Source organism: Crocodylus porosus, unplaced genomic scaffold (assembly GCF_001723895.1).
Source record: "Crocodylus porosus isolate Cpor-Errol unplaced genomic scaffold, CroPor_comp1, whole genome shotgun sequence".
Classification (NCBI taxonomy): Eukaryota; Metazoa; Chordata; order Crocodylia; family Crocodylidae; genus Crocodylus; species Crocodylus porosus.
In genome coordinates this window covers 922482-935937 of record NW_017728933.1, presented here as the reverse complement: position 1 = coordinate 935937, position 13456 = coordinate 922482, and the positions used below count along the sequence as shown (strand labels likewise).

The 13456-nt window shown below is 45.7% G+C and overlaps 1 protein-coding gene across 1 annotated transcript; it reads left to right on the top strand.

The window, feature by feature from the left end:
• Positions 1–225: 225 nt before the first annotated feature.
• PRNP (prion protein) lies at positions 226–2875 on the top strand. The gene has a single exon (XM_019545955.1). The coding sequence runs from the start codon at positions 275–277 to the stop codon at positions 1055–1057; it is 783 nt and encodes a 260-aa protein (XP_019401500.1). The 5' UTR covers positions 226–274; the 3' UTR covers positions 1058–2875.
• Positions 2876–13456: the final 10581 nt, after the last annotated feature.

The following is a 13456-nucleotide window of genomic DNA, read 5'->3' as shown; positions in this document are numbered from 1 at the left end:
AATACAGTTGTTAGGACAGGCTAGCACGGTTGGCTCTTATTCTGCATCCTGGAGAAAGCAAAATCACCTCATTCTGTTGTGCAACTCTTGGTGGCTACTATTCAACTGATCAGTGATGATCCCAAGTGGGCATCAGATGATGGTATTTAAGGGCAAGTCTAAGATCATTCGGAGGTCTCTAGCAAGATTGCATGCCTCGAGTCTCTTCTGTATGTCAGCTTGTTGTTTAAATAAAAAAAATCTTTCTGATCATTGTATTTTACAGACGCTCACCATGGGGCGATGCCTGGTAATCTGTTGGATAGCAATTCTCCTTATTGTGGCATGGAGTGATGTTTCCCTTTGCAAAAAAGGGAAGGGCAGACCCAGCGGAGGTGGATGGAACACAGGAAGCCAGCGCAACCCTGGCTACCCGCACAACCCCAGTTACCCCCACAACCCTGGCTACCCGCACAACCCCAGTTACCCCCACAACCCTGGCTACCCGCACAACCCCGGTTACCCCCAAAACCCTGGCTACCCGCACAACCCTGGCTATCCCCGCAACCCTGGCTACCCCCAAAACCCTGGCTACCCCCAAAACCCTGGCTGGGGACAACACTACAACCAGAAGCCACATAAAAACAAGCCTGGTTTGGGAAGCGTGGCAGGAGCAGCAGCAGCTGGTGCTGTGGTTGGTGGCGTCGGAGGTTACATGTTAGGGAGTGCACTTTCAGGGATGCACTATCGTTTCAGTAATCCTGATGAGAGCCGGTGGTGGAATGAGAACAGCAATCGCTATCCAAACAGCGTTTACTACAAGCAGTACCAAGAACCTGTCACCCAGGATAGATTTGTGTATGACTGCGTTAATGTCACTGTGACCAGTTACAAACTCGAGCCTAGCCAGAACCCAAATATGACAGAGATGGAAACCAAAGTCATGCATCAAGTGATCGAGCAGCGATGCACACAGCAGTATCAGGAGTATCGGCTGGCATCAAGCGTCAAACAATTGTTCTCCGACCCCTTGCTGATCCTGGGTACTGTGCTTGTCATTTTCCTCGCAATGCATTAAGGAAATGGTCACAGCTTGTGCCACGCTACTGCCTCTGCAAATGTTTGGAGGGAGTAATCTACATCAACAGCCTTCGTGTGGAGGTCTCTCATTCTAGCTTGTCCTCTCTTAGGCAGAGTACCTTAAAATCTGTTACGGCAAATCATTATCAATAATGCACCATAGACCCAGGCTGCTAATGTATAGCAGTCTTAAAAACCATTACGATTGTATACCTAGGGCCAGAAGTAAGATCAGGGCCAATTTTCCAACATTAAGAAAATTGTCTGTTAGCTCCAAGGCCATACCAGCGCCTACACCTTGTACATCAACACAATGCTTACATAAGTGATTTTTGTGAACACATTAAAAAGTGGCTTTCACGAAAACATCCTCTTCTTAAAAGCTGTTTGTTGTGTTCTCATATATACAAAAGTCAAATGATTTTGTCCTGCTTTACTAGACAGATTTCAGTACACTGTTTTCCATTCTTCCCTCTAGATAGCACTGTTCATAAGCTTTGGATTTGCCTGGTTTCACAGGCCCTCCACATTTATCCAGGCTAAGTATGTCACAGAGGCAGAATACTTAAGGAAATCCGCTTTGCTAGGAAGTGGCGTTTTTAGCCTAAGCTGCTTAATATTGTCAACACCAGAATGGCCCTGACTTGGGGACAAAACGTTGTTGGGACACGCATAGTTCAAGTTCAGTTACTTAGCACATACTCTATGACACATGACTATTTCCGATTATTTCACTAGTAGGTTGTATAGAGCATCTTCTTGTACTTGAAGTTTACTCTCAAGACTTGTGTACCTGTATATAACATCTATTTAACTCTTTGCATGCGGAAATCATTCCAGCAGCAATGACAGAATAGGTTACCTTAGAAGGCACAAGTGAGCCTGTGGCAGCAGTCCAAACACCCAGGTTTCAGCAATTTAAGTTAAGTTGGTTAAAGCTAAACAGAGCATCCTTTTAGTTGAACTGTAGTGGTCTGTGACTTATGTGGTTTAGGGAGAGAGCTAGCTGATGAATGCAGCTACAGCTGAAGCCATAGCACTTATTTCATACCCTACATCCAAATTCTGTTTATGCAGAGCACCTAAGTCAAACAGGCATGGTTTGGATCTGACCATAATCAAGTCTGCTGTCAGCAACTGTCAGGAAAGGTTCCACCCCACCTCTGCATGAGTACAGCTCCTCCTGACAGTCACTCACGCTTACTCAGCATTAGAAATCTTTTCCAGTCTCCTGTGGGCAGAGGATCAAGAATCAGAAAGAAACCTGCTTCAAATTTACTTTGGTGACCCAATCAACTTAGAGCGAGAAACACCCAGAAACCTGATCCTGAGAGCAACTGGCCAAGATGTTGGGAACCAGATTTTGGAAATGATTAGCCGAGTCTCAACTATTGTTTAGTGCTCTAATTTGATTAATTGAATCCATTGGTGGGTAATTTATTACTAATCTGCATTTTGATCAACTTGTTAATGCAAAGGTCTTGTATATAATATGTAGCATATGTAAAGTTAAGCTTGTTGAGATACCCATTCCCAGTAATGTATTTTGTGTATATTTGCAGGGCACTTGAATGACTGATGTACAAAATATAGAGCCATTCTAATTCTTTCTGCTTCATTTTCAGTTAAATGGGTATCTGTTTAAACTGCTCAAAATGCACACTATAAAAACGGGACTTTGAGCTCACGTGTACTTTGTGACGAGAACATTTTGTATATTTGTAATGGTGCATGCACTTAATTTTGATGTTCAAATCCTTTTATAAATGTTTGACATCTCAGTAAAAAAATAAACGCACACACGGCAAAGGCTCAAGCATGTCTCTTTCATGCAAATACTTTTCCTCATTTTTAGGTCTATATCTCCCCAGAAATCAAAAAAACGACCCCCTTCCCTCAGAGACATTTCCATAGGCCTGAACCTTTCTTGCTTCTGTGGATCTAGGCCCTCACGTGGCCTCTTCTCCATACAAACTGAGCATTTCAGTCATTCTGACCCCACTTTCACCACCTGTAACACCACATTCAGTTATGGAATATTACCCCCTTTTCCAGTCAGGTGTAGCCAGTATGCAAAGCAGATTTGCCTAAGGTCACAACTGATGTTTCTGACAGAGGCAGGAACGGTACTTGATGGTCCCAGGTTAGTGTTGTATCTACTAAATCAGTGGTTTTCAACCTTATTAGACTCAAGGCACCCTTCCATAGATTGGAGAACCCCCTTGGACAATGCCAGCTCTTAGTTTCCTCTCATTTTTGGACTACATAAGAAAAACAGAGCAATTGTTCTGCTGCAAAGAACTCAGAAAGACCACAATAGGTCAGAATGCTTTTAACACTACAAATTCCTAATTGAAATCGCTGAGTTTAGCTTGTGAATCATATTTGCACACCTAACAATGCTAATGTAGTCTAGCATGCCACAGCACTCTTGAAAGGATCTCAAGCACCCCAGGGTGCTGAGGTTGAGAATCACTGCACTAGACAATCCTTGCTAGCTTGATTTCATTTCACCTGCATCTTAGCAAGAGCCAAGGTAGCATTTACTAAATGTTTAAATCCCATTTTCAAAAGCAAAGTTAGGGACTCTTGAAAGCACGGCTCACCTATGCAACTGAATAATCTGGTTTTGAAACTTTTTTTTAGTGTCATCAGGGAGTCAATATGATTTTTCTGTGTGAAATCAAGTGCTCGGGTTAGAAATCAGCTTCATGCCCTCCTATCACAGGCAGTCTGACAAAAAATATTCAGGCACCAACACTGAATTTAATCTTTTACTGCATAAAAGCAATAAAAAAATACAACCTAGGGAATTGCTGAATCAATAAGGCCCAGTAACACCATCAGGTTTTCCCTGCCACGTTGTTATGCCTTGCATCACAATGGCTATTATTTTTAACTTCTTGTTTTTACATATAAAGATTGAAGCACACTGACAGCTGCTAAAGTAGCCAGAACTTGGGTTCACTGAAGCTCAAGCATCTCCCAGAAACAATGGTAACAGCAAAAAACCAGCCTAGGGCTCCCACTATGTTGTTACTGCAACTCACTCCATGCGCTGCTGGAAGGGGCCAGCCATACTGTAGAATCATAGAATAAAAGGACTGGAAGAGACCTGTAAGATCATCAAGCCCAGTCCCCTGCCATGGGCAGGAGGTTACTGGGCTTAAACGAGCTCAACGAGGTGCTTGTCCAGCTGCATTTTGAACACCTCCAGGGATGGTGACTGCACCATCTCTACTGGAAGAGTGTTCCAGATTCTAGATACCCTTATGGAAAAGAAGTTTTTCCTTATGTCCTGCCTAACTTTTTCCTCAACCAGCTTGTGAACATTGGTCCTCATCCTCCTAAGGGTTGCCTTTCTGAAGAGTTGCTCACCCCAACATACTTGTAGGCAGCTGTCAAGTCACCTCTCAGTCTTCTCTTACTAAGGCTGAACAAACCCAGTTCCCAGAGTCTATCCTCATAGGTCCTATCCTCCAGGCCCCGATCATACAGGCGGCCCTTCTCTGTACCCTTTCAAGCTTATCCACATCTTTCTGGAAGTGCAGAGCCCAGAACTGGACACAATACTCCAGCTGGGGTCTCACCAATGCCAAATAGAGGGGGAGGAGCACCTCTCTGGATCTGTTCACAACACATTGGCAATACACGCCAGTCCTGTTTGCCCTGCCGGTGACTTCATCGCACTGACAGCTCATATACATCCTCTGGTCGATTGTTGCCCCCAGGTCCCTTTCAGATGCAGTGTCAGCCAATGGGCCACAACTCATCATATAGTTATGATGAAGGTTCTTCCTACCCAGATGAAGGACCCAGCACTTGTCCCTATTGAACCTCATCTGATTGCGTTCAGCCCATAGGACCAGCCTGTTGTTAAGGTCATTCTGGATCTTTAGCCTGTCCTCAGATCTGCCTGCATTTCCCCACAGCTTGGTGCTGTCTGCAAATGTAAATCACTGTGCTTTCCACTCCCTCATCCAAGTCATTGATAAAGTTGTTAAAGAGCATGGGCGCAAGTGTGGCAGAGTGGGCTTCTCTCAGGCCAGCCATCGCCGGCCTCCCACCTGCCTACGGGCACACCACCCACCTGTCTCGCTTGCCATGACTTGCTGGAAAATTAATAAGTAGGTGTTGATTAAGCGGGAAGCTGCCCATTTCTTGCCCTGATGCTAGGAGCCGCTATCTGTGGCTCAGATCCTCCCCTACCCTGCAGCCCAAGCCTCACAGATGGCATCCAGATGTTACAAGCACATCAGCTCCACACTAGGCTCCAGATCCTCCTCATAGGACCCTCCTTTGGTCCCCCCCACTCTGGCAGCCTACGCCGCCTTCATCCGGGCTGCCGAGCTCCACGTAGCTGGCTCCCCTCTCGGGTGTGGTCCCTGCCAGCATGGGCAAGCCGAGGGGGCACTCTACCGCCCGTCTCGCTAGCCCCACACTCTCCGTGGGTCACTCCCCCTTCCTGGACGTGGGGAGCTGGGGTACCTCACACCACAACTGGTGCCCCAGGGTCTCACAGGGGACTCTCACTGCCCCCTGGGGCAGCAGGTCGTGGTGCTACTCCGGATGTTACTTTCAACTCACTCTCTGCCTATCGGGGTCTCGCTCTGGGGATGAGCCCCCCTGTTCACTCGGCCCTTGGCCCAAATCTTGGCCTCAGGTGTCTGGAGACTTACCTGGGCCTGCTCCCCTTGCTTGGGGCTCCACATCACCCCCCTCACCGGGGCTTCAGATCTCTGCCCCTTACTAGGGGCTACCCCCTCACGGAGGCTCCATTACTCTGCCGTCCCTTGGGGCTAGCACACCGCCCCTCACCGGGGCTACAGATCTCGGCCCCCTTCACTTGGGCACCGGGAGGGAGGGGTGGTCTCCCTGGTTGGCTCAGGGGGCCATAGCCATGCCTGGCCCCAACCCTCCCTCTTGGGGTCTCGAACCCCCACAGGGCTCAGGTGGCCTCAGCCGTCCCTGGCCCCAACTCTCCAGCTCAGGGTCTCAAACCCCCACAACTACCTCCGATGGAACGCAAACCCACCCGAAGGTGAGGGCTGGGGTTAAGGCGCCACAACCCACCTTTCACCGGGGTGATAACTGGCCTGGCATTTCCTGGGGGCTCCCGTGCCACTGAAAGCCTCACCAGGCCACCCACTCCCAGCAGGTGCAGTTTTAGGTCACGCCCAGGACCAGGAGCCTCCGAACCACCCCCTACAGCCCCTGCCTTCCCTCCAGATGATACCAGCAGCCCTCCGGCCAGGTGATGTTACCTGGCCTCCAGCAGCAAAACTGCCCTGTTTATATGGGCAGCCCTAGGTCCAAAATGGCTGCCCTCATCAGGCACCTGGTGGCTGCCAGCATCTGGCCCTTAAAGTGGTGGGCGCCCGCAGTGTCCTGCCACACCAAGCACGAGTCCCTGAGGGACACCACTCAAGACAGCCCTCCGGGATGGGCCATCCCCTCCATTACACCTCGCTGGGATCAGACTGAGCCAGTGGCCAACCCACTGCACTGGAGACTGCTCTAGGCCTATACCCTCCAACTTAATTCAGAGACTCTCATGGGAAACAGTATCAAAGGCCTTGCTGCAGTCTAGGTAGAGGACGTCAACTGCATGTCCCATATCCAGCTGGTTAGTTACCTGGTCATAGAAGGGCACCAAGTTTTGTTAGGCATGACCTCCCCTCGACAAAGCTATGCTGGTTGTTTCTTAATACCCCGCCAGTTACGAGCTTGTGGTTGATGTCCTCCTTGATGATTTTTGTGAATCTTTGTCCCAGAACCGAAGTCTATAGTTGGCAGGCTCATCCCTCTTCCCTTTCTTAAAGATGGGCACCACGTTAGCCCTCTTCCAATCGCTCACGACCATTCCTGAGTTCTATGTCTCTTCGAACAGCCTTGCCAGAGGCACCGCCATGAGGTCGGCCAGTTCTTTCAGGACTCTCGAGTGCAAGTCGTCTGGCCCAGCAGACTTGAACACATCCAGATGTTCGAAGAGCATTCTCATGGAGCCCCGGGCGATGCCACCCGCCAGTCACACGCCGCCTCTGCTCCTCGTGGGAACCAAGCTTTGGACCAAACTGTTGACAATTGCCCAAACAAGATAGAAATCCACAAGGGAAGCAACACATCTTCCTGACATGAGCGCTGACCTTCCAGCACTGCCTACTGCCACCCCAACTTCCTTCCTTCCATTACCAAGCTTCCCCCAACTTCATTTTAATAGGAATTGAAAATGAACAAGAAGAATTTTCTCCCCTTCATTTTCTGAAGACAGTTGAGGAAAAAAAGAATTAAAGTGCTTGGAAAAAACACCTGGAGCTTTTAATAAGTGTTGAAAAAAATCATACATTCCTTTATAAATTTTTTGGAAAAAAGTTTTTAAAAAATGTCAAAGAGATTTATTATTTTGCTACTTTCCAACACAATCCAAGTGAGATGATAAAGAGTTAAAAGCAACACCACACAAACACATTACAAAATAAAAAACTAATGTTTGTTAAGCTGCTTGCTCTTCTCTTCTCCCACTGACCAAAAGGAATGGGGAAAGGTTGTATTTCGTCTCCCATTAATATTTATTTTGTATTAATACATTTATTTTGTATTTGAGTGCACTGCCATGGTCACATTGAAAACGTAGCCTGCAGCCCATATTTCTGCAGCTCCTTTCCTTTGGCTTCTATTTGGTCCAGTCACTCCATCCATTTCTCTCTGACCTGGCATGTGACCAGGATTGCAACATTTAGAATGACAGAGCAAGCAAGCTGCTCACCACCCTAAAGTACAAATCTGGGTTAGTAGAAGTCATCAGTGCACCTATTATTGCTGCGTTAGCTCCATCTGCTGGCTTGTTTGGGAAAGATCCAGTTCTACAAACTCCTCTCTTCAGTTCTGTGCCTCTGGAGAAGAATTAATGCAGACGAAATAGGCCAGTAGAAAAATAAGGTGACTGAGTTGAACCCATAAGTTACCAATAGTAACTAAAAAAGAAAAAAAATATTCCCCAACTGAGCTGCCATAGAACAGAATAAGCAATTGGGGCTTATTAGACCAACATCCTATGACCTAATAAAAGATATCACCTCTACTATGAGACCTGAATGCTTTTTCCTCTAGACCAATATGGCTTCAACCTGGATACCATAGAACAGAATAGACATCCCAGCCCCTGAAGCTGCAAGTGAGGAGTCAGTCCTATTTCTCAAAAAAAATAAGATAAATAAGAGACCCAGCGGTGGGCATTCTAAATCCCCAAGCAAACTCATCCACAGACCTGGACCAATGCATCTAACAGACTCCCCCAAGCTTCAGCAGGGCTCCATGATGATGGAAAAGACAAAACCAATACCAGTGTACCAGTGAATCAGGTAGCAAATTTATCTAGGGAGGATGACTACAGAATGACTGCCATCCATCACCTGTCAGGTTCAGAAAGGAGTAGTAGCATCTTTCATAGTAAGTAACACGTGATGTGAGGGAAGTACCTATCTATAGGAAACTCTAGGTGCAAATATAACCAGGGTCACCTCTTGTAGCAGGCAACATGGTAGTGTATCTAAATAACTCTAAATAGCTCCACATTACTGAAAAAATAGGCAACCTTATTTAATAATCCCTTTAAAATTACCCATGAATTTCTGTGACTAATAAACACAATGCTCAATATTTCCACAGGACAAATTGGTAGTGTACCATGGGAGCCATGTACCTACGCAGAAAGCTGCATGCTTTTGTTCTATGAACCCAGCTGAAGGTTAAGCCATTTGCTAGCATCCACTGGAAATGAAGCCTGGCAAAGAGCAGCTTCTTATGATCAGAAAGATCCTTGCTGTAGTTAACAATAATGCAAGTTCTGATGTGACAAAGCTTTAATAATAATGCAACAAAGACAATAGAAATCTTCTGTGTCCTAGAAGCTTCCACCGTCTGAGTTTTGCCTTATTATGATGTTGCGTTGTTGCAATCAATTTTTAAGCAGGCTTTCTTCACTTGATGTCAGCAGGGGAGTTCTGCCTAATTACCAACATTGTGGTATGCTCTGTGGCTGTTAATTATTTCTTACCTCACAGCAATTCCCAAACATTGCAAATGCAAAAGTAAAATGAATGTACTAGGGAATTTAGGAGATATTGGGGAAAAGGGCTCAGAGGGAAAGGGGAGAAAAAAACTGGAATATGACCATGTACCTAGGATCTTTTACAAAGCCTGTTGAAATCAATGCACACATCTTCTCTCTGTATTCTTCTTCTCAATATTCTAATCCCCATTTTGCAACATACAGGACATTCTTGTGCCAGCCTGAAATACCTGGCAAGAACAGAGAAGTCCTCATCGCCATCCTTGATCCTTCATGCAAGATGTTCCTTAGGTAGGTTTGCAAATATTGACCCTAGGCTTCAGCTTCTGCCTCAGTTTCTCCATGCATAAAATAAAAGAGTAAGTCTGGCTACTTGCAGAGGAATCAGGGTGCTGCAGGGAGAACTCAGACCACTACTGTGGTATCCTTTTTCTTCCTTTTTTACTCTTTTTAAAATCCTTTTTTACTCTATCCTTTTTTATTTATATGGCCCCCACTACAATTATGAAGAACCTGCTCCTTAATGCCTTGGTTCTGCCAAAACCCTTCTGAGGATGGGAGGTGGTATTATTCCTTTACAGACTGAGAACAGAGGCCGGGTTGGAGGTTAAGTGATGTGATCAAGGTTACACACAAAGCCTGTAGCACAGCAGGGATTTCTATCTAGGTCTCTTAAATTCAGGCTAGCAATCAAACCCTGTGGCAGTACTTCTTCCACCCAGGAGGAAATAACAGGCTATGTTTAAGAAACTGTTGTAGTAACAACACTGAAACAACCTCCAAGGAGGGCTGTGATTGTGATGCTTATCCTGTGTTAACACAGCCAGAGGGTGCGAGTGCGGCACTTGTCACCATAACCGGAGGGGGCTCTGCTACAGCTAAGACTGACGTGGATAAGAGGGAAGCTGGGGCAACTGTAGCTCTGGCACTGCCTGAGCATGAGGGGACCTGAACAGCTGCAGTTATGCTGCTATTTGTATGCAGGCTAGCTTGGCATGCCTACGCACACCGTCATCGCCCTTCCCAACACCACTGGCAGCCTACATCTAGGCAGAGGCATGCAGGCATTTTGAGGGAGTATATTACAAATCCATACCACCTCTACACAGATGCGATATTTCAGTACGCTCACAGAAGTGCTATCCATTCCCCTGTGCTACTGTGTAATCTCCCCCGACAAAGCCTTCTGATTCCCCTCTCTGACTGACCAAGTTCACTGATAGGTTCCCCCAGCAGCAGACAGAAAAGCCATTAACCTAAGCCACATCTTCCAGCAATAATTATTTAAAAAAAAAAAAAATCAACAAAGAAAGGAGTTAAGAGCAAAATTATAAAGGATGCCATGTGCTTTCTGGCATGGTGTCCAAAATGTAAGAGGTTTACAGGCATTAAAAAGAAAGTGTGCCTGCCCACCTCTTAGCTAAATAATGCAAACGTCTGAGCTAAAGTGACACTTCTCTCAGCTTACCTACTTTTTCCACCACTCCCAAAACAACCCACAAGAGCCTAAAATCAATTCTAGTCACATAGTCTGAGTTCCTTGAGATGGGAACAGCACATACCCAGCTTTGCTGGTTGCCTGTGCACACGTGCGTACAATTTACAGAAACAGCTTTACAGAAATTGCTTAAAAATATGAAGATACTAAAAAGAAACCCCCGAAAAAGAGAGGCCTGTTCTTGTCTCAGGGATCTAAATGAACAGATGACATTTCAAAAGTATACTGAAATGATGCAAAAACTATTGCTCCTCTCATCAGCATCAAATAACATGCTGATTTAGTCAAGTGATTCCCAAAAAAATACAGACGTAATGCAGGATTGTATAAGCTTGTACAAGTATGGCTGTGCTGGTAGTAATGGAGATTTTCTCTCTCGGTTTACAAGACCCAGGCTCCAGGCCCTCACACTCAGAGAGAGGTTAGAAACTTAAATTCTTTCTTTGCAGGGTAGTGGCCTAGCTATCCTGCAAAGAAAGGACACCACCAGTGAGATGCTAGCCAGAGCCTGCCACTCCCTTCCTGTTGAAGCTCTCCCCCCAGGTATGCAAGAAGGGAAAATAATGGGTGTCTTGAAAAAAGCAAGACAGAGGGAGTGTGGCTCAGTGAGATGGGCACTGGCCTGGAAGGGAGGATGCCCTGGGTCCTGCTCCCAGTGGGGAACTACCAGTCCAAGGACTTGACCCAGTCAGTCCTATGCTTGGATTCCCTGTTTGCTAAGGAAAGCTTCTTTTTCAGGGAAATCTATAAGACTGGAGAATTGTCTCCCATGGGAAGTGGGACACTTACTTAAATACCACTCTCAGTAGAACTTCAGCATCCAAAACCCACAAAGCTGGCTGTGCACAGAGTCCAGTGAAACAGGTCCGGAAGCATGGGCTTGCAAGAATCAGGCAACCTTTAGCCTGATTCAGCCTATATGGCCATTTAATCACCTTTAAGCTATAACTTGAGGACTTAAATGGTGCACTGATGTACTGGGCATTTGCACGGAGCTAAATTTCACCCTAGTGCAAAGAGCAACCAACTACTGAACTTTCACTACCTGTCCAGAAAAATGTGTCTCAGTCTACAGGGCTGCAGTGAGGAATGAAACACCCAGCACCATCTACTGGCCAAATTGATAGCCTACACATAACCCTTCACTTCCGGTGGGCTGGAGCGGACATACACTTGTCTATAGCTTTTAAACTGGCTTCTGCAGTTCCAAATTATTTGTTTTCTTCAGTGTACCATTAAATGCCATTCACAGGGGAACATTACTGCTTGCTATGAAGAAGTTCAAGCACACGTCTCAGACAATTTCATCAAAGATGCCTTTGCAGAGATCCTCACACCATATACCAAAAACCCTGGCTTTAAATTGCATGTGTGATGCAATGACTTTTCACAGGGACTCTGTGCCCCTATTGATCTTCTAAAGATAGGCAATCAATAAAAAAAAAAAAAATAAACCACATCTCTGTGCTCTGTAAGCAGTCATTAGATTATCCTCACCTGAAGTAAGTGGCACATGCTTTCCTAGGACAACAGAAGGAAGAGACGCAACGCAGAGGAGTCCCAATTTTTCAGTCCTTATGAAGGCAGAAAAATGCTGGGAAGAATAAGCTTTTTACTTGCTCACTGAGAGGCCTTATCAGGGATCATAACAAGAACAGAAGACCCAAGTCCCATATTTTGCTATTTGCATAACTCCCCCCGCCCCCCTCCCCCACACACACACTTTGTAGTGCTTTGCCCCTTCTAGCAGTAACCAAGACACAAAAAAGTATTGATAAGCTGGCTGCAGCCTTGGTTACCAGAACTTGTTTTTTCAGCTCAGGAGGTGCCAAGTTCAGTCCATGAAAGTATCTGTTTGCTTAAGTATACTTACGTTTGCTATGAAGAGGGCCAGAACAACATTTATATCCTCTCCTTCCTTCAAAATATACTTTGCACTAGCCCTCTTCCCTGGGCTGACTTTTACCTTATCTGCAATTATATGCACTGCTGAGTTTTGCACACAGTTACAGTACAGGTTTGCCATCCTGTTTTCTGGACATAAAGTGTTCTGACCATTTAAGTGTTGTTCTTACAATCTTTATGCTAAACAGATGCACCAATACTTAAAAAAAAACAACCCTTCAACTGGGTTACCCAGGTTGAAAGGCAGGGTAGACACACAGCTTTATAGACTAATTAAATAAGATATGTAAAAAGAGAGCACAAGCTTTTGTGACCCTAAGCTCACTTCATCGCTCAGGTTAAAACCTAGCAGAAGCAATGATGGAACTTGGTTTTTAAATTTCAGTCTGCAACATGTTTTTTTATTTAGATTGTGACCTCTTCAAGGATTTTGCACATGTATGGTGTCTAGCACAATATGGCCCCCAGGTGTTTCTATAATACCAACATAATTGTCATCAAGAGCTGGAAGTGTAAGTCACAACATGCTGGGATTTAAAGGCATACCTCTTTGGTGTAACAGAAGTGCCTGGGGCTACACATAGGCATGTCTAAATTTACAGGGGTGAGAAAAAACTTTCTTGCAAGCAGAACATTTCTTCAAGGGTTTCTCAATTTATGACATAAACACTCAAAGGGAGCATTCCCATAAACCAGTCCCCACACCTCGCCCAGATCTAGGTGTGTCTGAATGTATTGCCAGGAATCAGATGTCAGACTGTGCTGTTCCTCAAGGGCCTGACAGCGGTAGAGCATGCAGCTTCCCATCAAGCTCTGAGTCACCCTTTCCATATGTCCTTTCCACTGCACAAGAAGAACTTGTGGAGAGGACCCAGAAGAGGAGGAGACGCGTGCTCGTCACAGGCGATTCCATCCTGAGAGGT

What these genes read in the sequence shown, in the direction of transcription:
- PRNP (XM_019545955.1), top strand. Translation starts at nt 275, where the DNA reads ATGGGGCGATGCCTGGTAATCTGTTGGATAGCAATTCTCCTTATTGTG.